Here is a 23946-nt window from a genome sequence, read left to right as displayed (position 1 = left end):
AAAGAAAAAAAACAAAGAGGAAAGCAAAGAAGGAATGAACAAAAGACAAATAGAAGAATGGAACAAAGGGAGGAAGGGAGAAAGGAAGGGAGGGTAGGAGGGTAGGAGGGATAGAGAGAAAGGCAGGCAGGTAGGAGTCGGGGGTTAGAAAGGGGAAATATTTTGGTAAAGTATCCTTTATAAAGTCAGTGTGGTGTAGTTTCTCTACTTCGTGTATGAGCAAAGCATTTTTCCCCCTTTTTTACATTTCAAATGTTTTCCAAGACCAAATGGGTTTAACTGAAATTTATACAACATGCCATCCTAAAACAAAATAATACACCCAAGAGCAGTAGATGGCAGGAAACAATCAAACTCAAGAACTATAAAAAGAATCAACCAAACCAGGAGCTGGTTCTTTGAGAAAATCAACAAGATAGATAAACACTTGTCCAGACTAACCAGAGGGCACAGAGACAGTATCCAAATTAACAAAATCAGAAATGAAAAGGGATTATGTTAAAAATCTTAGAAAGATCAGGACTTCTAGGTCCATCGCTAAACATAGTGAAAGCAATATACAATAAATCAGTAGGCCAACATCAAACTAAATGGAGAGAAACTCGAAGCAATCACACTAAAATCAGGAATTAGACGAGGCTGCTCACTCTCTTCCTATCTATTTAATATAGTACTTGAAGTTTTAGCTAGAGAAATTAGACAACAAAAGGAGGTGAAAGGGATACAAATTGGAAAGGAAGAAGTCAAGATACCACTATTTGCAGATGGTATTAGAGTATACTTAAGTGACCTCACAAGTTACCAGAGAGCAAAGCATTTTCTTCACTTGACAAACATGATGAAAATGTTCCAAACTGATCACAGTATATAAAGCTACACTTACCTGTATTCACCAAAAGTTTCATCTTTTGCTGACTGAACTTCTGGATCTGGGTGTAAATCTTCCTTTTCTTTTACTGAAAAAAAAAAAAGTTTAAACTAATCTAACATCATCCAAAGACATTGTAAAGACATGACATCATGGTTGCTGAAAGGTGCATAGTCAAAACACATTGCCCAAAAATTTTATACCAGCAATACTAGTTTTCTGAACCATATGTTTAACATGAAAGTTACCTTTAATTGAAACACAAAAGATAAGGGATTTTCAGGGTTCTAGTTTTTAGATGGTTGTGTCAATCTTTCATGTCATTTCTCCATATCAAATGGGTACTTACATTACTGAAAGCATCCAGATTAGATCATTCTGTCTATGAACATAAACTACTCAATATTCACTTTTCTCCAACTATATGAGGCTCCTAACTGATCTATGACATGAAAACCAGTTTGCCTCCTCCCCAAAAATGAATCATTCGGTGTTCTGCATCAATATTTTAACTACTTCAATAATCAAAATAATCAAGGATACCACAGCATTATACATAATTCTTTGAGCAATTGTAGGGATGGTTCAGTTGGTATCTGTCAAACAGTTGTAAGGATCTATGCTGTATCCAATTAACCACATGAAAAAGCCAAACTCGATGAAAACCAGCCACAATCTCATCGCTGGGAGGTGGAAACACAAAGATTATAAATTTATTTGAAACACTGAGAACCAAACGGGTTCTTGATTCTCTTACCTTTAAAAACTCAACCAAACAAATCCCCTTCAAGATGCTTTTGACCACTGCTTTCTCTTAGCTGTTCTTCAATATGAAAAGTTGTTTGTTTTGTTTAAAAAGGCATGGATTTTAGGAGGGCTTCAGACCATATATAGGTTCATACTTCATAAACAGTTTTTTTAAGGACAGACAAAGAGGAATATTATATCTCTTCAAAGATTCTAATGAATGACCAGGAATAGCCATTATACTCATTCCAAACATAATTAACATAAGTTCCGATTTCAGAGAGAAATTGAAATGTAAAATTATGTTATTTTATGTTGTATTGTATGAAAAAATTTAAGTCACATTCTAATTTTAGTATATGTGCTACCGAAGCGAGCATATTAAGTCACATTCTAAATGGTTTTATGTATACGATAGATTCTCAGTAAGTATTTGCTTGGTGAACCATGGCCAATAAGAAACAGTTCCTAGATTTGAATACTGTAAAATGAGAGATGCAGGAGTTACATCATCCTCTCCATGTAAAATCACAATGACCAGGAAATAAAACCAGTAAAAATGCTCATTAAAATACAAGTTGAATGTAATTAAGATAAAAAAATAAGTTAACAACTGGGATGATTTTATTTTTATTTAAGGGACTTTCAATCCAACAGATAATGCATTCAATAGAGGTTGCCCTGTGTAGAAATGAAAAAATGAACCCCCAGCAATGGTGAACACTAACGAACCTGGGTAGTGAAGGCAGATCTATCAAAATGTAACAGCACAGAACACCAGAGCCATGTATAGAGCTATAGAAGCAGAAGTATACTTCATAGAAATGAGCTCCTTCTTAGGGTATTAAAATATACCTGCGACTCAGTACTATATCTTCTGAATAGCTCACATATTTATAAAGAGAAAACATAAGTTTGTAAGAATTATAATCCTTAAGAGCCTATTTTAACTATTTTATATTTAAGATTTATTTGATTGGATTTATCTGTGTGAGTCTGGGTGAGCGCAGATACCTGAGGAGACCAGAGGCATCAGATTCCCCAGAAGCTGGAGTTACACGCTATTATGAACTGCTCAGTGTGGTTTGTGGAAGCGAGCCTCAAGACCTCAAATACACACACTGAATGACTGAGCCATAACCATAGCCATTGTAGTCCCTTTGGCATTCTAAGAATGGCCACGTATAGTAGCGCAGACCTTTAATCTTAGCATTTGGAAGGCAGAGGCACAGATGTCTCTCTGTGAGTTTGAAACCACCCTATTCTACCTAGTGAGTTTTAGGACAGCCAGCTTTAACAGAGAATCATTCTTTCAAATAAATAATCACAGATATTTAACATTATAGACTATGCATAATTTCTTTGTTTGGTTAATTAAAATATTTCTCTTTAATATATTTCATATATAATGTACTATAAAGTTCTATCCGTGTAACTTTTATGAGAGCTTCCCTGTCTATGAGACTCAAAGTTGAAAATCACGTTAAGCCATAGTGTTACCTGAATACTTTCCACCTCTGTTCCTCTTCACAAAGCAAATAGTTAACAATATCAGTGTAAGAAGAGCAATTGCACACATCAGTCCAATAAACCAGCCTTGAGTGGAGATGTCATCATATAAGCCAGCATATTCTGTTGTACAGAGAGAAGGCACAACGTTGACCTCTAGAATCAGTCCATGATATTACATTTACAGTGGGGCACAATCAGCTATTATTTTTCAATAATTAATAAATAAATAGATAAATAAATAAATAAATAGACAATCTTTTTTTTTGAGCCCATTGGAAATACAGTAATCTGAAGGGCATTTTGTTGGGACACACTAAGCAATTATTCCTTCCTTCCTAAGAAAGAGGCTTTCTCCAGTTGCATTTAGCTTTGAAGATGAGAATCAGAAAGGACAGTCAAGTTAAATGCAGAAGCAGCAGCAAGCAACCCACAGCACAAGCTGCCTGAGTTGAAAGCTGATCACCATGGCGCCTCTGTGAGCTTTAGTTTGCTTCGGCTTTTTCTTTTAGTTTCTGTTATTAGCAGGTGTTAATGAGCAGGAAATGCTTTCAGGTGACTACACAGGCATACCCAGTAAGGAAAACATGGGGTCATTTTGACATAATTTCACTTTGGTTATCTGAAAAGGCTATGTATGCCAACAAAAAACTGAAATTATGCCCTTTATCTTTAGTGTACTTTATGCTTTTATCTTGTAATATAACATCATATATATGTAAATTTAAACCATAGGACATGGTGAATTGCCTAAGACTACTGTCCATACAATTTCATTTCTCACCTCTCCCTCTTGTCTCAATTACATCTTGAAAAATGCTATCGTTATCACCCCAATTCTTAGTCATTAGGTGAACAATATGTTCCGCTCCCGGCACAAGTACCTCTACAGGGTGAATCTTTTGGGTAACATTTACTCCTTCTGTTATCTTCCTGATACCTTTACCTAAGAAAGGTACACAGTTAAATCATACGAATCTCAATCACTGAAAAGCAGGAGAGAAATGTATAAAAACCTATATATATATCATTTTTTGAGATGAAGAAAAAAATTCATTTTGTAATTTTCTATTTTAAATAGCTCTTGAATTATTGATGGATCCAGAAAATAACATTTCAAGATTATTCTCTTAAAATGTTGAAAATGAATGAATGCAATGACGTCAGCTCGTGGGCACTTGCTGATAAAATGGTACTATAAATCTGCCTAGTCATGTGAATGGCTCAATACCAAACACAGACTCAAAAATATAAAAACAAAACAACAAAAGCTTTCAATAAAATTTTGTATTGTTTGAATTTTTCACAGCTAGTGAAAAGTTGACTGCAGCCTCTTTGGCTCATGACTACAAATAACATCATGATTTTCACTATATTTTCAATAAATACATAAACACATTGTTGCCTTGGTCTGCTTTTGTTCTGGCAAGATGGCATCACAATGTGTGTACATAGAAGTACTTTAGAATCTTCAGCTAGATTTATAGTGCAGGTTTATAGGTACATTTAAATGGAATGGTGTCACTGAGATTTGAAACATTTATAAAAATGAATATTTTTTTCCAGAGTAATTACCCATTATATGTCAAGAACTTAATCACTGAACCCCAGAGTAACAGATAAAAATGAGCCCAGTTTAATTAATATACATTAATTTCTGATCCTGCAATTAAATATATAAATATGGGCATTGAATGCATAATTTCTCTATGAATCTACTCAACATAAAAATGCAAATTGGTAAATGTTTATAATTTACAGATGAAATGAAATAAGACCCCTAGGAAGAATATATTGTATAATAGATGATGAAACTCTGTGTTAAGTGGGCTAAGTGGGCATAGGACACTGTAATACTTGGTCCTATCTTTTTATCACAGAATACAACCTAGGTGCATGGTTACTGAACAACAATGGGTTTCACTTAAGAGGATGGCACAGAAGAAATAAAGCCAGTTACACAGAGGAGCAAAGCCTTTAGAATGAATTGCCAACACAGAATGGAGTTAATTCTTAATTTAAAACGCAGAAATATTAGTATATCACTTAGTGCAAGCTTTTAAAAAACAGAAACACAAGTGATATCTTCAAACCAGAATTGATGCAAAAGCATATTCTAACTCCACCCTTCCATCTTTGATCAGGGAACCACTTTCAAACTGGAGTGATAACCAGAAAACAAAAGTCCAAGTATTAAAGCACAAATTTCAATACCACAGTCTTACAATATGCTCCCTAATCAAAGGAAGGAGAAAGAAATATTTACAGCAACAGATTCAATAGATCCTAATTTTAGAAGTTATGATTATTATCATTCTTAGTGCAGTTGAGACATATCTCCTCTGTAGAACTGTATACTATTCAAAGATTATGTTGATGTTTAGTGGGAAAGCAATTATAATTCACAGCATGGCAATGTATGTCTACAGAAGAGAAATCAGTATCAACAGGGGAAAGGACAATAGCTGGAATACTGAAAATGCAGATCCCTGGAAAAGAACACAAACACCTTAGTATGGCACATTTTTTAAACAACCAAAATAGGATAGTGAAGAAATATGCCTTTATACACCAAAGAATGTCATTTCTAACTGCAGTATGCAACAAGGGTGTAGCATCGGTATGAAACCACCTATCAAGAGTTACACTCTCCAAAAAATTTTGTCAAGCATGAATGCCACCAAGCCTTGTTTTTCTAATGTATATAGAAGAATGTAGAACTAAGGCATTTCTGTGGACATATTTTTCATTCTTCAAATTGTCAAGAATGAGGTCAACATTTCTTCTGATCAATTGTTGTTTCTATCAAAAAGAACAGCCATCTCTATAGCTTGACATCTGGCATGAACAAGATGGAAGTTGTCTATTTAGACCACTACTCTTTGCCCTACTGTGAATTGAACATTTGACACCAGTTTGTACCCCTGAGAAAAATTCTTTAGTGACAAGACTATTGTCACCAGCTTGAAATCTAACTTTTTCGATAGATATGTGAGCACATCATTATATTTGGTGTTTGATTTATCTTCAATTCATGGGCTTGGAAGACATGCTACTCGAATACTCTTCATATATAAACATCTTTAAGGTTAGAGGAGAAACCACAGATCCCAAGTTTTGTAAATAGGATGAGAACAATAGCAGGGAGAAACTGGTAGTAAAGGTCAGAGTTTAACCATCTGTGCAGTAACACAATGAATGACAGTGATTCACACATTTGAGTAAATCACGCTGTGTCATTAATAAATAATGCACAATTTGATGTTCTTCCTCAGTTCTCTCCTATTCCTGGTATGTCTTCTATAGATTTAATTGCATTCCCAATCTACAGTTCAGAAACAATTCATAACAGAATTATTTTCGTCGTATACTGTTTGTGAATGAATGATTTTGTATCCCTTATTACTATTTTCCAGTTAACCCTTTCTCTTCTCTCAAATCCTCCTATGTTTGACGACTTAAACCCCACACAAGTCTCACTTTCTTAACTTTATGCAAATATCAGTTATTAAACACATTTTGCTTTGCTACTTCATCTCCTATTTCAATCATGATGCACTGTGGATATTATAGGTCAGCAAGAAAAATCCTAAAATTGTCATTGGAGAAATAATTTTCTCCAATCTATATTGTTACAATATATATTGTTCAAGGTATATTGTTAAAATATAGGGAAATATAGAAACACAATTTAATTATAGCTGTACCACATATGAGCTCACAGGCTGCTAAGTCATTTTTAATTGTTACTTAGCTCGAATCACCACACAGTAAAATTAAACTTGACAAATGAATTCATGTACTATGGGTCAAGTCATGGAAATGGTAAATATTAGCTTCTTTACTGTAAAATATATACCAAAAAAATTGAGATCCAAATATTCTCCAAAGAAACTGTCCTTCTGACTTGGTGAGAAACTTATATCCCTGGCATTTTTACACACTGAGCTATGTATGGTTTAGTTATTCAGAAACCCACACATGTGACCTTTACAAACAAGATCAGGAAATTTTGTGTTTGTTTCAGTGGTACAGAAAGGGTCAGATAGATCTGTGTCTATCATTTGTAATTTACAGAGATATGGTTCCTGCACTTCACTGTGACTGTGGGAATGCACAGAATGCAGAAGGTCCAGGCACTTACTCCCTTCTCCTAGGGTGGCACCTTCTTCACTTATTGGCTTTCCACAGCCTCTTGAGGTGCACGCCCTCAGGTAGAATTTGTATTTTGTTGTTGAGTTGAGGTTGGAGAGATGCCAGCTGGATTTAGATGGAGTAGTAACGTTGATTTCATTTAACTCTCCAAGCTCGTAGGTGTCATTTACTGAAGAAATAAGCATGAAATTAGTTATTCAAGGTTCTTCATAATCGAAGTTACAGTGCATTGTAGTTTTCTATTAAGTGAAAAAGTTGCTATCGTTATTCATCACTATCAACTCTTTCTAGGTACACAGAATTATTATCAATATATTGTCTAAGATAGTACTAGGTTATAGCAATGGTAAACCCCTTTTCAGAATGAGACTCAGTGGCTGGTAAGCTAGGACTTTAAACTGTAGCCATTTGACTCTGAATCACCATGTGAAAATGGAGACAATGACCTTACCAATTCACTGAATCACCATGTGAAAATGGAGACAATGACCTTACCAATTCAGTGTGTTAGATATTTTTCCATTACTGAATGTTCACGCGATTCTTAATATAAATTCTTTCCATTTGTATTGTTGTTTGAGATAATAAACAATAAAGCGCAATGATGGTTTTATGTTTTCTAGGGTTTCTCATTTAAAATGTGGCTTCAGGTGAGAAAAGATGCTCCTGGATTGGTGACAAAATTATTCTGCATCCTTAGTACGTGGGAGGCATCATAAATAAAAAAGCACATTGATATTCCCAGTTTCCTGAGTGTAACTTAGCAAGGCAATACACTATGGAATCTTGGTCACAGAATTTCATTATGTTCAACTGACTAGATGCTGTGATTTGCTGTTACTGCACAGCTCCACCAGAGAGTACAGAATTACATATGGGTGTCTTAGGAGAATATTAAAATAAAAAAAATATTGTGTGATCCCAGGACCAATATAGGATCTTACCATTTCTCTTGGATGCCCCCCAAGAATTGTTGGTAATACTCTACTACTGAGTACATCTAAAACTTTTATCATGAGCCATGGGGAAAAAAAATCAAGCTGGAAGTGACCCAGAAGCTTTCCCTCTGGTGGTTAAGTTTCACAGTACCTGAAAGTATTACACCACATGCTTGAGGAGAAAATTCATCAGCATTTCTTATCAAGTTATGAGCCCAGCAAACTATAGTAACACTCTAGGGCCATGATGAAGTTGGCTTTTGTGATAGGACAGACTGACGGAATGGCTGTAGTTCCAGTGTGTGGGCAGTATACCAGTCCAGTCCCATAAAGTCTTATCGGTGAGCTGTGACTGAAGCTGTCATTTTAAATGATGCTTACAATGGAAGACTGTTAACAGGTCGGAAATGTGAGGACTAAAAATGTCCTACATTTGTCCAACCATTTTCCATCTAAGTATACAGAAGCTTGCATGGGACAGTTACCTGAGTCGCTCCATATGATCTGCCTGACTAGCAAGCTATCAATGAGGGTTCTTCACAGATAAATATACTTCCGCTTGAGATTGGAATCATTCATCCACCACGGAAAAGTCTTATGATGGAGCTACCTGTTCTTTGAATTTCTGTTACATTACTTACTAGCTTTGACCTCTGGCATGATCCATTAATTGTTAGAGCTACTTACAGATGGATGGTAAATATTATTTCCCTAGTATTCACTGTTTATGAAATAGGAGTCCATAGACCTTCTGTAAATATAAACTGTAAACACTTAATATCATGAGAAACCTGTGGTCCCTGCTGGCTTAGTTCTTATTTGTCATTCTTGTTAGGAAACAGATACATGGAATAATAAGTAGATGGGTGTGCATAATCATGTTCCAATAAAATAGGAATTTATTCTTGAAACACACAGAGGCTTCAGTTTATATCTGAGGCACATTACTGATCCCTGTGCTATAAGGAATAGTGGTCATTATGAAGCAAGCTAATTCCTCAAATAAAAACTGAACTACGTGTAGGTTAATTCCAGTTCAAATCTGTACTTACTTATCTGGTATTGTAAGAGATAACCAGTTAAATTTCCATTTAGTTTCTTAGGAAGGCCCCAGGATAAGGTGGCAGTGTCTTTATCAACTTTGATGACCTTGAGAAAACTTGGTTGTTCAGGTACTAGAAAACACAAGACCATATAAAGACACTTATAAACTAATAAATCCCAAAAAAATCAAACAAAATTTCCCCATGAAATTTCTATACATTTATAGAAACTCAGATGTAAACTCCTATGAGTTGCACATTAACTTTCAAAAATTAAGGGACTGTTTAACATAGTCATTAAGTAATTTGCATAAGTGGCAGCTTCGATATTTATTCTCTCACCTCCTTCTGGTGTCTGAAATATATAAGGCTCGCTCTCTGGACCAGCTCCTTTGGAGTTATAGGCTAAGACTGTTAAGTGAAATTCACTAAAGGGGTCTAGGGAAGGAACCATTCCAGAGTTTCGCTGTCCTGAAAACCTTAGAATGTTTACTTCTTTGGGATGTGTCCTTCCATCCAACAGGCTTTTGGTTTTCCACCAATTTATCTGCAATGAAAAGGCAAACCCTTTAACACAACAACTATGACACCAGGTGCTCAGTTGACCTCTTGAAACCTCTTAAAATCTCAGGCAAGAAACAAATGAAATAGTATGAATTAGGAAGTAAAAACAAAACAAAAAAATTAATTTAAAAAAAAAATCAACCTAGTACCCACCTGGTACCCTCTTAGAAGTCCGTGTACTGTTTCCTTAGGAATGGATGACCAGGTAACTTTAACTAATGTACTGTTCATAACATCCACACGCTGGATCACAGGGGCTGTACTAGGATCTGTAAAGCAGTTAAGATTGATTAGCCTCCAATGACTTGCATGCAATCCTGATATAATCTCTTTCCCAAAGTGATCTTCAGATCCCGAGGAAATCATGTGTGTGCTGTAGGTTTCAAATAATACCAGAGGACTTTCTTGGCCCACAGGAATTACCAAATCCTATTGGGAAAAGGTAGCAGGAATAAGGACAAAAGCAAATAGAAGTTTAAAGCCATGTCCACTGGAATGGTCTTTGAGTAAAAAAAAAATCAGCTTCAGTAACATAAAGAAATTATTTCAGAATTAGGTTAATATTAATATTGTACTGGTCAGATTTTGAGGTATTTATGTATTTATTTAATCAACTTGAAGTGGTTCAGGGTCATCCCATCTGAGAAAAATGCCTTTAATTTATTGCCTTTTGGCAAATCTGTAGTGCAATTTCTTAGATTCATTTTCTGATCTTGGAGAGCCTCACCCACAGTGAGTCCTACCTCCCCTGTGTTCCCCAAAGCAGGTTGAGGAAGCCAAAAGCACAAGCCAGTAGGCAGCACTACTTCATGGCCTCTACAATAATTCTTGCCCCTAGGTTATTGAGTTCCTAACTTGATGTTCTTCAGTGATAGACTATGACTTGTAGACTGAAATGATCCCTTTCCTACCCACATTGTTTTTGATAATGGTATTTATCATAGCAAAGGAAATACAGCTAGGATTATAGTCAACATCAATTGAGCATATACTATGCTTTAGCTACTTAGAGAAACTCTACCAGGATCAACTCATATGCACTTTACCACATCCTGATGAGATCAGCATTGCCATTTTTTCCTACAGAACTGAGATTTCTAAAAAGGAGATATCAAGAATTATTGCTCAGGAATTATGTTCTTTGTGTCCTTTTATTGGAGTACAGACTGGTAGAATGAGAGATTATTTGTCATTATTCAAAAACATGAATCTGGATGCAAGAAGAAAATAAGAGTATGTCCTAGTGTTCAAAGTTGCTAGTGCAGTTCTTTTTTTTTTTTAAAGTGTAATTGCAACAGTTCTTATGCTATTAGTTCTTAACAATATAACCTCATGTCAGCTCCTTGAAAACTGTGCCTATGGTTAGAATTTCATGTTCAAATCTGAGTGTGTGTCTTATCTGTATTAGGAAATCTCCAGGCATGCAAATGATGCCCTGGGAACTGTAGTAAGATGTTACTAAGAAGTCCTTGACATGATATGTAAATCTAAAACTTGATGTGTAAATCTTGAAAACTTCATTAGGATTGTGTTTCTTCCTTGAGTCTTGTGATGAAGACAGGTTCATGATTTTCAAAGTACAAAAAACTTTAACAGGTTCTTTGATAAGGCTGAAACTTTAAAAACATTTATTTTGTTGTTATGATTTGGGCTTTTTGCTTTGTTTTTACAATTTTTTTGACACTGAATTTGTCATGTAGCCAAAGATGACCTTAACCTGCCAATCCTCCAGCCCCTATCTTCTAAGCGGTGCAATTATAGGCATTTGTTATCACATCTAGCATTTTGTTATACTAATGCTTCAACACAAAGCTTTGTGCTTGTTGGGCCAACACTCTATCAGCAAGCTACAGCCCCAGCCAAAGTACTTTCTTAATATTTGCTTATGACCAAGATCAACCCTAACTGCCAGGCATGTGTGTATATTTCAGTCTCCCAGGTAATATATCTCTTTGCAAGTAGTATGTACGCCAAAAAAAAAAAAAAATGTTGACACAAATTAGTAACTTGAAAATGTTCTTGGTGTGTTAAGGATTTAAGGATGAATCACTTACAGTCTTCCCCTGAATAGAGTGTCACTGGCTGAGGGTCAGGGCTGGAGCCTAGTTGATTGATGGCTTGGACCTTGACATCATAAGGAGCATAGACAGTAGGTGTCATCACACGTAGTGTGTGGTTTGTAACTATTTCTTCTTCCCACTCTTCGGGGGCTCCCTGGGGCTTCCAGCTCACTTTGTACTCCAGTCCTGGCCCATTCTGTTCCATGGATTTCAAAGGCTAAAACAGACATCAAAGTTCAGTTGCCATGCTGGTTGATATATTGACTAAAGGTAGCAGTAACTAGGTTAAAGAGTCTAAGAGCTATTAGAAAAAAATAAAAAGACCTTATCAAGGCTCTTTCAAGTCAGAAGCAGATTTGTTATTTTATTATTTTAATTTTATATAGCAATCTTCCACTATTTTGAGACATGGAATGTCAACCCTTTTAGAATTGTACATATATGGTAAAATATAAATGCCTATATGCAAAATAAATAACCAAAAAATTGCAAATTGTCTTTTGGGTTTTCTTAAGCATCAGCTATAGTCTACATTTTTACTACCAAAGAAATGAAAACTACGTGGCCATGAACTCTTGGTTTATGGACCCTCAGGCAGAATACTTTGCTCCACAAGATTATGTCCCATCTTCCATGAAAATAGAAAGATATTTAATTCTGGAAAATGTACACATTTAGGAGAAGACCCTGCACAGTAAATCCTTTTTCTAATGAATACTTCCACAGCTCTTTGACACAAAATGGCTTTTTTTACTTACTTTATTTTGTTGTCTAGGAAGGTTTTGTGGAAGAGTTTCTGATTTTTTAAAAATTAGGACTTGGTTATTTCCATTTTAATTTTGAATTAGGGGAAACTTGGAAGAAAAATAATGTGGTTTAAAGCACCGATTTAATTTCACATATGAGTACATCATTTAAATGATTCAGCTATGTAAAAAAATCACTTATAAAGTATTTTTCATTAGGCTTGGAAGTGGATTTATATTGAGCGTAGTTTTGTTTATGTATGCGGGTGATTAAATATCATACAAAATGCTCTTGTAGCCTTTCCTAGGCTTCTTCACTCCGTACAACTGGCTAAGATACTTATTAGAAGCTTTGGTTGGATCACATTGAGAGCAGCATGCTTTATCAACAAATCATTTCAGTTTTATAATTATTCCAAAGTAATTACTTACATTAGCTAAAAATGTTCATTAAGGTTTAAAAAAAAGACTCATAATTCCCAGAGCTACTTTTTATATTTGCATGTGGTACAAGGTATTTTTCAAAATATTTCATATAGGTATTGGTCTAAATCCTTATAGTAACTAGAATCCTAAACATCAAATCAATAAGATATGAGTATTATTCGAAGATGTAATTATTGTTAATTATGTGCATGGGGTTTTTCGGTGTGTAGGTATGTGTAAATGAGTACAGGTACCCATTGGCTCCAAAGAAAGCATTGGCTCTCATGGAGCTGAGGTTGCAGAAGATAATGAGGCACCCATCATGGATGCTGGGGGAAACCTCAATCTTCCTTAAAACAGCATGTGTTCTTATCCATCAAGCCAACTCTCTAGTCATTAATACAAGATTTTAGCTCCAAGCTACAAAACAAATCATACCCTTTTCAGTCCTAAATGACAATAAATATGTAAAAATAATATTATTCAACTTGCTCATATTTTGCTCCAAGGAAACACGTAAACAATGTTCATGTTCTCAGACTGTGCCAGTGTTGAGAAAAAATTGCTTAGCTATTTGGCCAACTCTTTGTTTCCTGGACTCCTAAAGGAATTTTGTCTGTTCCTTTGAGATAATAGTCAACAGGACTTGACTAATTCTCAAAGAACATAATAAAACCACAGTCTCAAAAGAGGAAAGATGAACCAGGTAAAGAGGCCACTGGCCTTCCCTTTATCTTACAGCCCTGTCAACAAGGAAGAGGTCTCCAGAAAGATATTTTTAACTTAGGTATCTAAGGAATCTACAGTTATCCTTTGAAGGGCCTGAGAAACCTATGCTGGTGTTAGCAACACTTCTTATGTATAATATTCTGGAAAAAATAGTCTATACATGTAAGAAAGGGAGCCATACATGAGGTAAGTTTATACATATAAGTTTAGACATAGAAGCAACTGACACTACCATAGTTAACTTTTAAAACACTATTTGAACCTATTTACTAATTTTAATGATAGAAATTATATTTACTCATTGTAGAACACATGTTGCTTTGAATATGTTTATATTGTAGAATATAAAACAGGTAAAAATCATGTAAGTTTGCACTGCATCATACATATGTATTGTTGAATGGTGAGAATAGTTAAAATTCACCCTTCTACAAATTTCTAAGCACATAGCACATTTTCTAAAAATGGTCACCTTGCTTTTCCTTATTTTTCCATTTAATTCTTCTTAGTTTCATTTTTTTTTCAGAGACAGGGTTTCTCTGTATAGTCCTGGCTGTCCTGGAACTAACTCTGTACACCAGGCTGGCCTCAAATTCAGAAATCTGCTTGTCTCTGCCTCCCAAGTGCTGGGATTAAAGGCGTGCGCCACCACTGCCTGTCCCGTAGTTTCATTTTAAATATGGTTGATTATTTTTCTTTTGAAACTTTCAGTGCATAATATTAAACCTTTAGCACTTGTGATTTGAATATCCCAGCTATGCCCATTTAAGATGTTAATTGAAGAGCTTTCTAATTCCCTAATTTACCTTGATATCTGGGTGAGTTTATTCATTTTTGTGTTGTTTAGGTGTTAGTCATGTATTTTCTTCCAAGTTAGTTCTGTGATTTAAATCAATTTAAAAATTCATTTAAATATGCTTAGGAATAAGGGACAGAAACTATTAAGAAGCTTTTTTTAAAAAGTGTCGTAGAAAATCTAAATCCACACTTTAATATGATAAATTTTTTTTTATTTATTACATATTTTCCTCAATGACATTTCCAATACTATCCCAAAAGTCCCCCATACCCTCCCTCCCACTTCTCTACCCACCCATTTTCATTTTTTGGCCCTGGCGTTCCCCTGTACTGGGGCATATAAAGTTTGTGTGTTCGATGGGCCTCTCTTTCCAGTGATGGCCGACTAGGCCATCTTTTGATACATATGCAGCTAGAGTCAAGAGCTCCGGGGTACTGGTTAGTTCATAATGTTGTTCCACCTATAGGGTTGCAGATCCCTTTAGCTCCTTGGGTACTTTCTCTAGCTCCTCCATTGGGGGCCCTGTGATCCATCCAATAGCTGACTGTGAGCATCCACTTCTGTGTTTGCTAGGCCCATGCCTAGTCTCACAAGAGACAGCTATATCTGGGTCCTTTCAGCAAAATCTTGCTAGTGGATGCAATGGTGTCAGCATTTGGAAGCTGATTATGGGGTGGATTTTTAAGTAAAACAGAAGAACATCATTTTCCTTCTCTTCTCTCCAGTTTCTCTGATGGAATCCTGCCTTGCTTCCTCTCAACATTGAAGCTTTTTTTCTTTACTTGCTATTGTTACACTCCTGCACGTGCAGGCACGTGCACGCGCGCGCGCACACACACACCACACACACTCCTAAATATATAAATACAACCGGCTCAGTCCATTTACTTGCCCTTGTGTGCATGTGATTTCAGGACTGACCGTTTGGTATTAAACAAACATTTATGGTTTCCCTTCATGGCGAAGACTCAACTTCAGCACTCCTGAGTTGTCCTAGATTTCTGTCTACAGGATGGGCCTAGGGTCTACTCAGCAGAAGAGAATCGTAATTGGTAGTGGAAACTTAGCAAATCACTTGGAGCTAGAGAGATCATGGTTCTTACTGAAGGACCTACCACCACCAATGTACTAAACAAGAATAATTCCAAACTGCATACTTAATATCGACCCATAAACCTGTAGATAGGTGTGTCTCTCAAAGAAATTTCTCTTTCCTTTCATTCAGGAAAAATTTAAGAAAAGAATAACTAGACAAAACAGAGAGAACAAGTAACCGCAGGGTGCCCAGACCCAGTAGATATATCTTGAACATAACTCCTGATTCCAGAAGTATCTTGGGAATTATATAATTAATAGGATAGTGGAAGTCATCTCAGCAGATATAAACTATTCTTTTGAATTCAAAGAGTGGTTTGCTTTAGGGACATTTGCTGGCGATATATTTCTATAGTGTGCGGAAGAAGTCTTAGTGTCTAAGTCTAAAGCTGAGAAAAGACGAGGTTGTCATCAGAATCAGAAATAAATGTCTAACAGACTATATATGTCTCCTATTATCTTTTGCATATGGTGACCATATGATGGAAGGTTTTTTTTTTACTATATTTTAATTGTGAAAGTATCTAAAATATTAGAGATTAAATACTAGAAAATTGAAATTTCTCATAACAGATTCCATCTAGATCAATTTGTCATTAATTCAAGTTCTAGAATTAGACCCCGTTTTAAACTCATTCCTTTTTGTTTGTTCTTTAGTTCTTTGGGTTGAGAACAAGCTCTTATTCATTTGAGGCAAGCACTCTACCAGGGAGGTACCAGTGAGGTACCAATAAACTACCAGTGAGCTATCAGTGAGCAAAATCGCTAAATCTATTTACAGCCAATCCAACCACTGTGGTCCTAAAACACTGAAAATAACCCAAAAATGTAGCTTGATTCCCCCAATCTTATTTCATTGTTCTTAAAAAAAATAGTTGTGTCAATAGAGTTAGCAAGCCAACTTAAAATGAATAAAAAGTACCAAAGAAAAACAGATTAACTAACAAATTAATACACACCTCCCATTTTATAATCATTTCCTTGGGTTGAGATGCTTGAACTCTGATGTTCTGGGGATTCTTGTCTGGAGCTGAGAAATGACAAACACTAAAATCATTTTTTTTTACTTCATAGTAACCAGTTGGCTTAATATATAACACCCAACCCCATCAAAAGCCAAATAATTAAATATTTTGCATTATTTATTAAATTCAAGTTTCTAAGAAGATTTAAGATAGCTTTGCAGAATAAATTTTATTAAGAGGAGTGAGATAGAATTCTTAGAGCTCTACAGTGATGATGTGGTGGAATATATATGATTTATTGCAGATATCTGAAATTTAAGCCTGATAGTTAAAATTAGAAGCTTGTTTTTAAGAAACATATTTTTATTTTCATACTGTACTTCTCTGTCACAATTATTGAGAGAAGTATACACTGTGAATATATGCTCATAGAAGAATGAATCTGAACTTTATGTGTCAACACCAACAAGCAACTTTTATAGATATCAAATTGAAAGTACCTTGCAATACATGCATGAAATACATTCATGCAGATACATTTCATTGGAAACATCCTAACAAAGATTTTAACACTGAATCCACTATAAACTAAAAACTTATAAACATCAGATTCAAGTTTTACTTCATCTTGCTTCTGCCTTAGTTAACAATGTTGCTTATACCCCAGCAAGCTTATTTCACTGGGGGGTGGGGGCGGGGGGGGAAGCAAACACTGTATTGTGACCACTATACTGTCCAATGCCAATTCCCTCATATATATATGTTTCTGCACTGTCTCTGATGGTGACTCATAAAATTATCCTGATAATTTAGGAAGATATGGAAATATGTAAATTTTAAATTCATAAAAAAGTAACACTAGGACCCAGCGTTACATATTTACAGGATTTTTATATGAGCCAATGGTGTTTCTTTGGAAACTGAATTCATGGTTTCCTCTATCTACTGAACTTCCCTTTAGAATTTCCATGATGAAATCTGCTTCAAACATGATACTACTGATATTTAGCTGTTAAAACTTACTCAGAATAGTGTTTTATTGCACACCATGCACAATTCCAATCTCCTATTCACTATCAAACAAATTTACAACTCTAAAAAAATATACCTCTGGCCTTGTGCATTGATAGTTTATAAAACTTTTCAAATGACTTTGAGGAATCTGAAATCCTACATTGCATGCTTGATTTTTTTCGAATGCATTCAAAAACAATGATTGGACCAACGTAAGATACTTTGTTAGAACCCCGAGGTTAGACTTTCCAGACCTGCTGGTGGAGTTTCATGATGGTCTGAAGGCAGGCTGGCGTGGCTTCTTCCGACTTCGTTTACAGCTGTGACCCTAAACTGATATCTCACATAAGGAGCCAAAGATAACACGACATCTGTTTCTTCTCCCTGGACTCTAGTTAGCTCCTCCCACTTTCCAGGCTCCTCTCTGTTCCCTTCAAATTCTACAATGTACTCTGAGGAAAGAACATGAACAAGCCATTAGAACATATTGAGTCTGTTGAAGGTTTATTAGGATTTATTTGCAATATTAAAAGCTTTAAAAAAAAACAACAAAAAAGGAAGAACATGATATTGGAACTGACACAAGAAAAAAGTATTTTTCTTGTAAGCTTGAAGTCTTGGGTTCATTTTCCAGGACCTATATTAAAGAAGTTGGTAGTATGCATTTGTAATCCTAGTACAAGAAAGGTGAAAATAAGAAAATCTCTAAGGTTCCTAAGCAGCTAGCCGTGTTGACTTGACAAGTCATGGGCCATGAGACACCCTGCCTCAAAAATAAACAAACAACTCAAAAGATAGCCAGTGCTTAAGAAATGATACACAAGAGTGATTGAAAACACACACACACACACACACACACACACACACTCACACACTCACAGAGATATATACATGTACATGTTCACATACACACACTAACATCTCTATACACAGAAACTTGCATACATCAAAACATACAACAACAAGGTTGAAGAAAAAAAGCAATGCCATTTCCAGGAAAATAGGTTAAACTGGAAAAAAACATCTTAAGTAAATTAAGCCAATCTCAGGAAGACAAAATGGTTTGTTCTTTTTTTCATTGGTGACTTTTAGATTTTATATACACACATCAGCAAGAGCATATGTGAGACATGAGTGTTGAATTAAGACTGTCAACCTGGACATTACAGATATACTAGCAGGAGAAGGGCAGTGGGAGGGAGGGTAGGGAGTGTGAGGGAAGTATGATCAAGGTACAATACATATTTGTAGTAAGACTTAGGCATGTGTAGGCAATGAATTGTGGTTTATAAGACTATTTTCAGAAGGTTAATCCAGGGGCTGGAAAGATGGCTCAACAGTTAACTGAACTCGATGCTCTTACAGAAGAGCCAGGTTTAGTTTCCAGCACTCACAAAGAACCCCTGTAACTCTAGTTCCAGCATATATAGTGTCCTTTTCTTATCTCTACAGATACTGCCCTTATGGCTTGCACAGATATAAAAGCAGATAAAATAATAATAACAATAACAATAAAATCTAATTTATTATGTAATCTACAATCTATTATGTAATCAAAATCGGCATGTTACTAATTTGACTCTCTTAGGTAAAGATAGAAGTCAAGTTCTCCTACCGCTGATTTTGCTGTTGTGGTCATCTCCTGCTTCCCAGGACAGCCGGACACTTCTGTTTTGTCTTTCTGACAAGTGAAGGTTTCCTGGCGGATCTGGAACACCTAATCAGTAATAAAAGATAGATGTCACATGATAGCAAAAAGCTGACAGGAGCAATAAGGATGTCAGAGCAGAGATGGTTCCACGTGACAGGCACCATGTTTTTCAAGGGTTTTAAAGATCATTTGTCAACAGCCAAGTTCAGCTTCCTGAGATGACTTAATACTCAAAGCTTCCAGTGTGTCTACAAACCTTCCTCTCTGAGGATGCACCGGGATGATGGTAATAATGGTCTTTTTTATACATGTCTGCTTCTGTAAAGTTCACAAAGCACTTTCATCTGGGTTCTTATTTGGTGAGAATGCTTGCCTCTCTTGGGCAGTGATTCAAAGAGAAGCTGAACCTGGGACATATTTGACTTTTTGTCAAGGATACAGGAAAATAACTGACCACACTGGTGAAGTGTGCACACTCTATTCCAATTAGCACTTTTAAAAAACTTCAAATATATTCCTTTAAAGAATACTTGATGTCTGCACTCAACTTCTTGGGGCCCTTGGAGCTCAGACAAGTTTCTGGTATAGAACATAAATATCAAACACCCACCACTGAACACCCCCATCCCCCAGTCTTCCATAGCACCCACTGTTATTCTCTGAACAGTAGGAACAGGTGGATTGAGACCAAAGGTTATCTTTCTACTGTCAGCCTCACTTCTCTTCTGCTGCTATGGGCAATCTTCCCACGAAGGGAAAAGAAATCATGAATTCATTAATTTCTTTTATAGGAGAAGAGTAGAAATAATTTGAAAGTGATGTTGCACTTTAAACGTCAATGATGACAATAAAACAATGAAAGTTCACTCTATGAGCAGAGGCTTCACGAATCATTGACTTTAATACCTTGAAACCAGGGAAGCTAAGTGTCACAGGAATCATGGGCAGAGATCGCCTTTCACTTGTTTTCACTTACCAAGGACGGTTACTTGAGTTTTTTCCGAAGTACTATCAAGAGAAGTTTGAGCAGAACAGGAGTAAACACCCTGATCTTCTGCTGTGATGTTAGATATGGTCAGGTAAGCTCCGTCAATCACTATTCTGTTGGGGGGAGGGAGGGAGGCAAGCACAAAGTATATGATAAGGGTAAGAACAGCTGGCACAACAGAAATACCACCCATTTAACAACACATGATGCAATCTCCTTCGTAGAAAACAATTCAAGAGAGTGATGACACCGGTTCATACCCTGCAGCTGTTACTGGAGAAGAACACTGATGAAGATTGAGAATAAAGTCTTACATTGCGCACACATGACTACACAGTATTAAATAGGATCACAATTTTCAAAAATTACAAAATCCAACCATCTGTAACCCACAGGCTGTGAAGGAACTCTGCGCTGGCTGCCATAGCTCAGAAGCACGCCCTGAAAATGGAGCTAGGGTGTGCTTACAGAATTCTTATGATGTAAGCAGGGAACCTTACAAAGAATAAAGGCATATGCTTGTGAGAAAAGAAGATTCTAGAACCCTGCACAACTCCACAGAACCAGAATATTCTAATGGCATCTGACAATATATCCTTTTTGATATTTCCCTTTGGTCTAAGAGTTAAGCGTCCCAGATCTATAATAAAAGCATTTAGTGTGTTTGAACACTAGAGGGCAGTCCTGCACTTCATTCTTCAAATTATTTCAATTAGCTTTAAAACTCAGTTGTATATATTTTGGCAGTTTGCAATATTTTGCTACACAAAACAAATCCTTTATCAATTTTACCTTTAAATCTATACTTATATAGATATTATCATATTATCCACACGAATCCTCACAATTTTTACATTAAGTTCCATTAAATTTAAAATACATTCCCAGTAATAGCTATTCAGTTGAAAAATACTTTAAGTAAGGCTTTCTTTGTGGAAAGGGTGACCGTCCTACATAATTGAAATTTTACTGCTAAATTAAAAACTGAAAAATTTGAAGAATGGAAGACAAAGTTCACTCATATGTGACTGCATTTGGACTGGAGGTTGTGCCCCTCATTCGTATATCAATTTGTATAATGAAAAGTTGTCAGGCAGTGTTACTAGCTGTTGATGGGCAAGAATTACACTATAATAACATAGGGTCCACAACTGAGACTAATGCCTTCACATTGAGAAATGACATATGTGCACGTACAGAAATATTATCAACAAGGCCAACATAGTAACAGTCATGAAAGGAATTGACTCAAGAAATGATGAATGAATGGTCCAAAAAGAATAGTGAACAATGGTTTGTTTCCTATATTTTCTATCTTCTTCAGATCTTAATTCACAGTAACCTTAGGCTCCAGCTTTTATTCCTTCTCATCAAGTCATGTTATAAAAAGTGGTGATTGAAAGGCATCAAGCAGACAGTTCGAGGGAACCAGTCCATTAAGTACCAGTCTTGGGATTTGAGTATCACTAAGTTGGAGTCCATTCTTTTAACCAAGACTCTGCTGAGCTCTCATCTAAGGAGGGCTTGTGCTATTTCTAGACCTTCAGAGTTACTATGTAACTTCAGATGAGATTTGACTTCAAAAGGATAATTTCCTATCTCTCACTCAAAGACAATACAAGAAGAAGCAGAACTGACCTTTATGTGATTTAAAAGAACAAGCAGAATTTCTGACTCCTTTGATTCTATTGGAGTCTATTGATCTCTCTCTCTCTTTGATGCATTTAAACTCCAGTGATTCTCAACCCTTACTCAAACTTTCTCCTATCTTATGCATTACTCCTGTTCAGAATACCCAGAAATGTATCCTCAGCCTTTGCCAAGCATGAGGTTTACATTCACAGGTTCAGCCAACTAGGGATCAACAGCATCTTTTAAACTTGCATCTGTACTGAACTGTACATTTTTTCTTGTTATTATTCTCTAAATCACACTCTATAATGACTATTTTATGAGCATTCGCACAGTACTGGGTATTGAAAATAACACAAATGCAACTTACATCATAAATAAACGTATGCAATATAAACAGAACACCCTCTTATAGAACATAGTTTACCATACATATTTTGGCAGTCCTTTACAACAGAATGGCTGCCAGTTATAGTTGGGGGTTTATGGGCAAGAAGGATTTGTGTGAGAATGACAGGTGGAATAACAGAATGGTCAGTGACTTTTAGGAAGAAGTATGGACCGTGGTTCCAATAGACAATAAAGAAGTTGGCCTTCTCCATCATAGGAGCCGGGTTTCTGAGGATTGTGTTTTTCAGATATTTGGATGACAGACTAATGCCCATGAGTAAGAGCCCCAAACAACAGTCAGCAACACCCTTGACAGCTTGCTCTTCCATTTGTCCCAATGGTTCAGGAAGCTCTAAAACCTAAGTAGTTAATCTGCATCTCACTCCTGCCTTCTGTTTCCTGCACTGAGGAGAGAAACCATGCTTTATGAAGAAGCAAAACCAAGAAAAACATAGAGCAAAACGAAAACCAATCAACCAACCAGCCAAACAACAACAAAAACCTAGTATTTTAGTCCTGAATCCTGACATGAAAAATGAAACAACTGAATGGTTATCTTTTTTTTTACTTTAATGCACTGTGAAAACTTTAGGACCACTTCTCTAATGTGATCTTTTAAACACACACACACACACACACACACACACACACACACACACACACACACACGTCTTTTCACAGCAGTGTTCTTACCTGCCATCTTCTGTGCCATTCATCTCAAAAGCTTCTCCATCTTTACTCCAGGACAACTTCAAACTGTGTTTCAAATGTGAGTCACACTGGCTTTCGCAGTATAGTTCAAGCACATGTGATTTAGGGATTCGAGGATTCTTAGGAGAAACTCTGAGCTTTGTAGCATCTGTATTTTTTTTTCAGTTAGAAAAAAACAAAGATATTAGAACTACAGAGCACAGCTCATGTTGTTATTAAATTGTCTGCAACCCAAGCAACCAAAATTGTCATGATCTGTCACATCCACATTAGATGTGTCCTATAACTATATTCTACCATTGAACCCGAGAAAATTTAAGTGCATGCACCGATTAACAAGTTAGGAAATTTTCTTGCTATTGTTTGCTAATGTAAATAACTAAAGTATGAGCTAACAAATGTTTCTAGAATTTGAAAATAATATAATTTCTCATTTTGTAGTGTTTACAAATATAACCATGTTATAAGGAAAATTGTCAAGTTAGTCGATTTAAAAAAATTTTTATTAGATATTTTCTTTATTTGCATTGTGAATTTCATCCCCTTTCCTCATTTCCCTTCCAACCCCCCACATACCAACTCCCCTCCCCTTGCTCACTAACCCACCCACTCCTGCTTCCCTGTCCTGGCATTTCTCTACACTGGGGCCTTCAGAATGCCAAGGGCCTCTCCTCTCATTGATGTCCCACAAGGCCATCCTCTGCTACATATGCGGCTGGAGACATGGGTCCATCCATGTGTACCCTTTGGTTGGTGGTTTAGTCCCTGAGGGCTCTAGGGGTACTGGTTGGTTCATATTGTTGTTCCTCCTCTGGGGCTGCAAACCTCTTCAGCTCCTTAGGTACTTTCTCTAGCTCCTCCATTGGGGACCCTGTGCTCAGTCCAATGGAGGGCTGTGAACATCCACCTCTGTATT

General features: G+C 36.2%; 1 protein-coding gene across 15 annotated transcripts in view; it reads right to left on the bottom strand.

The window, feature by feature from the left end:
• Positions 1 to 23946, bottom strand: part of Chl1 (cell adhesion molecule L1-like) — a 222455-nt gene that overhangs the window by 14524 nt on the left and 183985 nt on the right. For 12 of the 15 annotated variants that reach the window (XM_006505467.3, XM_006505470.3, XM_030255132.1 and 9 more), the window contains 13 exons: positions 23013 to 23178; positions 20286 to 20410; positions 19274 to 19375; positions 17913 to 18110; positions 16639 to 16709; positions 11879 to 12101; positions 9978 to 10093; positions 9603 to 9807; positions 9270 to 9392; positions 7269 to 7448; positions 3909 to 4070; positions 3116 to 3247; positions 884 to 956 (listed from right to left, as the gene is read on the bottom strand). In XM_006505467.3, coding sequence (XP_006505530.1) covers positions 884 to 956; positions 3116 to 3247; positions 3909 to 4070; positions 7269 to 7448; positions 9270 to 9392; positions 9603 to 9807; positions 9978 to 10093; positions 11879 to 12101; positions 16639 to 16709; positions 17913 to 18110; positions 19274 to 19375; positions 20286 to 20410; positions 23013 to 23178 — 1876 coding nt within the window. The remainder of the gene's footprint in view (positions 1 to 883; positions 957 to 3115; positions 3248 to 3908; positions 4071 to 7268; positions 7449 to 9269; positions 9393 to 9602; positions 9808 to 9977; positions 10094 to 11878; positions 12102 to 16638; positions 16710 to 17912; positions 18111 to 19273; positions 19376 to 20285; positions 20411 to 23012; positions 23179 to 23946) is intronic. The other 3 variants (XM_006505473.3, XM_011241198.3, XM_017321377.2) reach the window with 1 other exon arrangement.

This window comes from Mus musculus, chromosome 6 (genome assembly GCF_000001635.26).
Source record: "Mus musculus strain C57BL/6J chromosome 6, GRCm38.p6 C57BL/6J".
NCBI classification, from domain to species: domain Eukaryota; kingdom Metazoa; phylum Chordata; class Mammalia; order Rodentia; family Muridae; genus Mus; species Mus musculus.
Note: the sequence above shows the minus strand (reverse complement) of the source record. Positions and strands in the feature narration are given on the sequence as shown.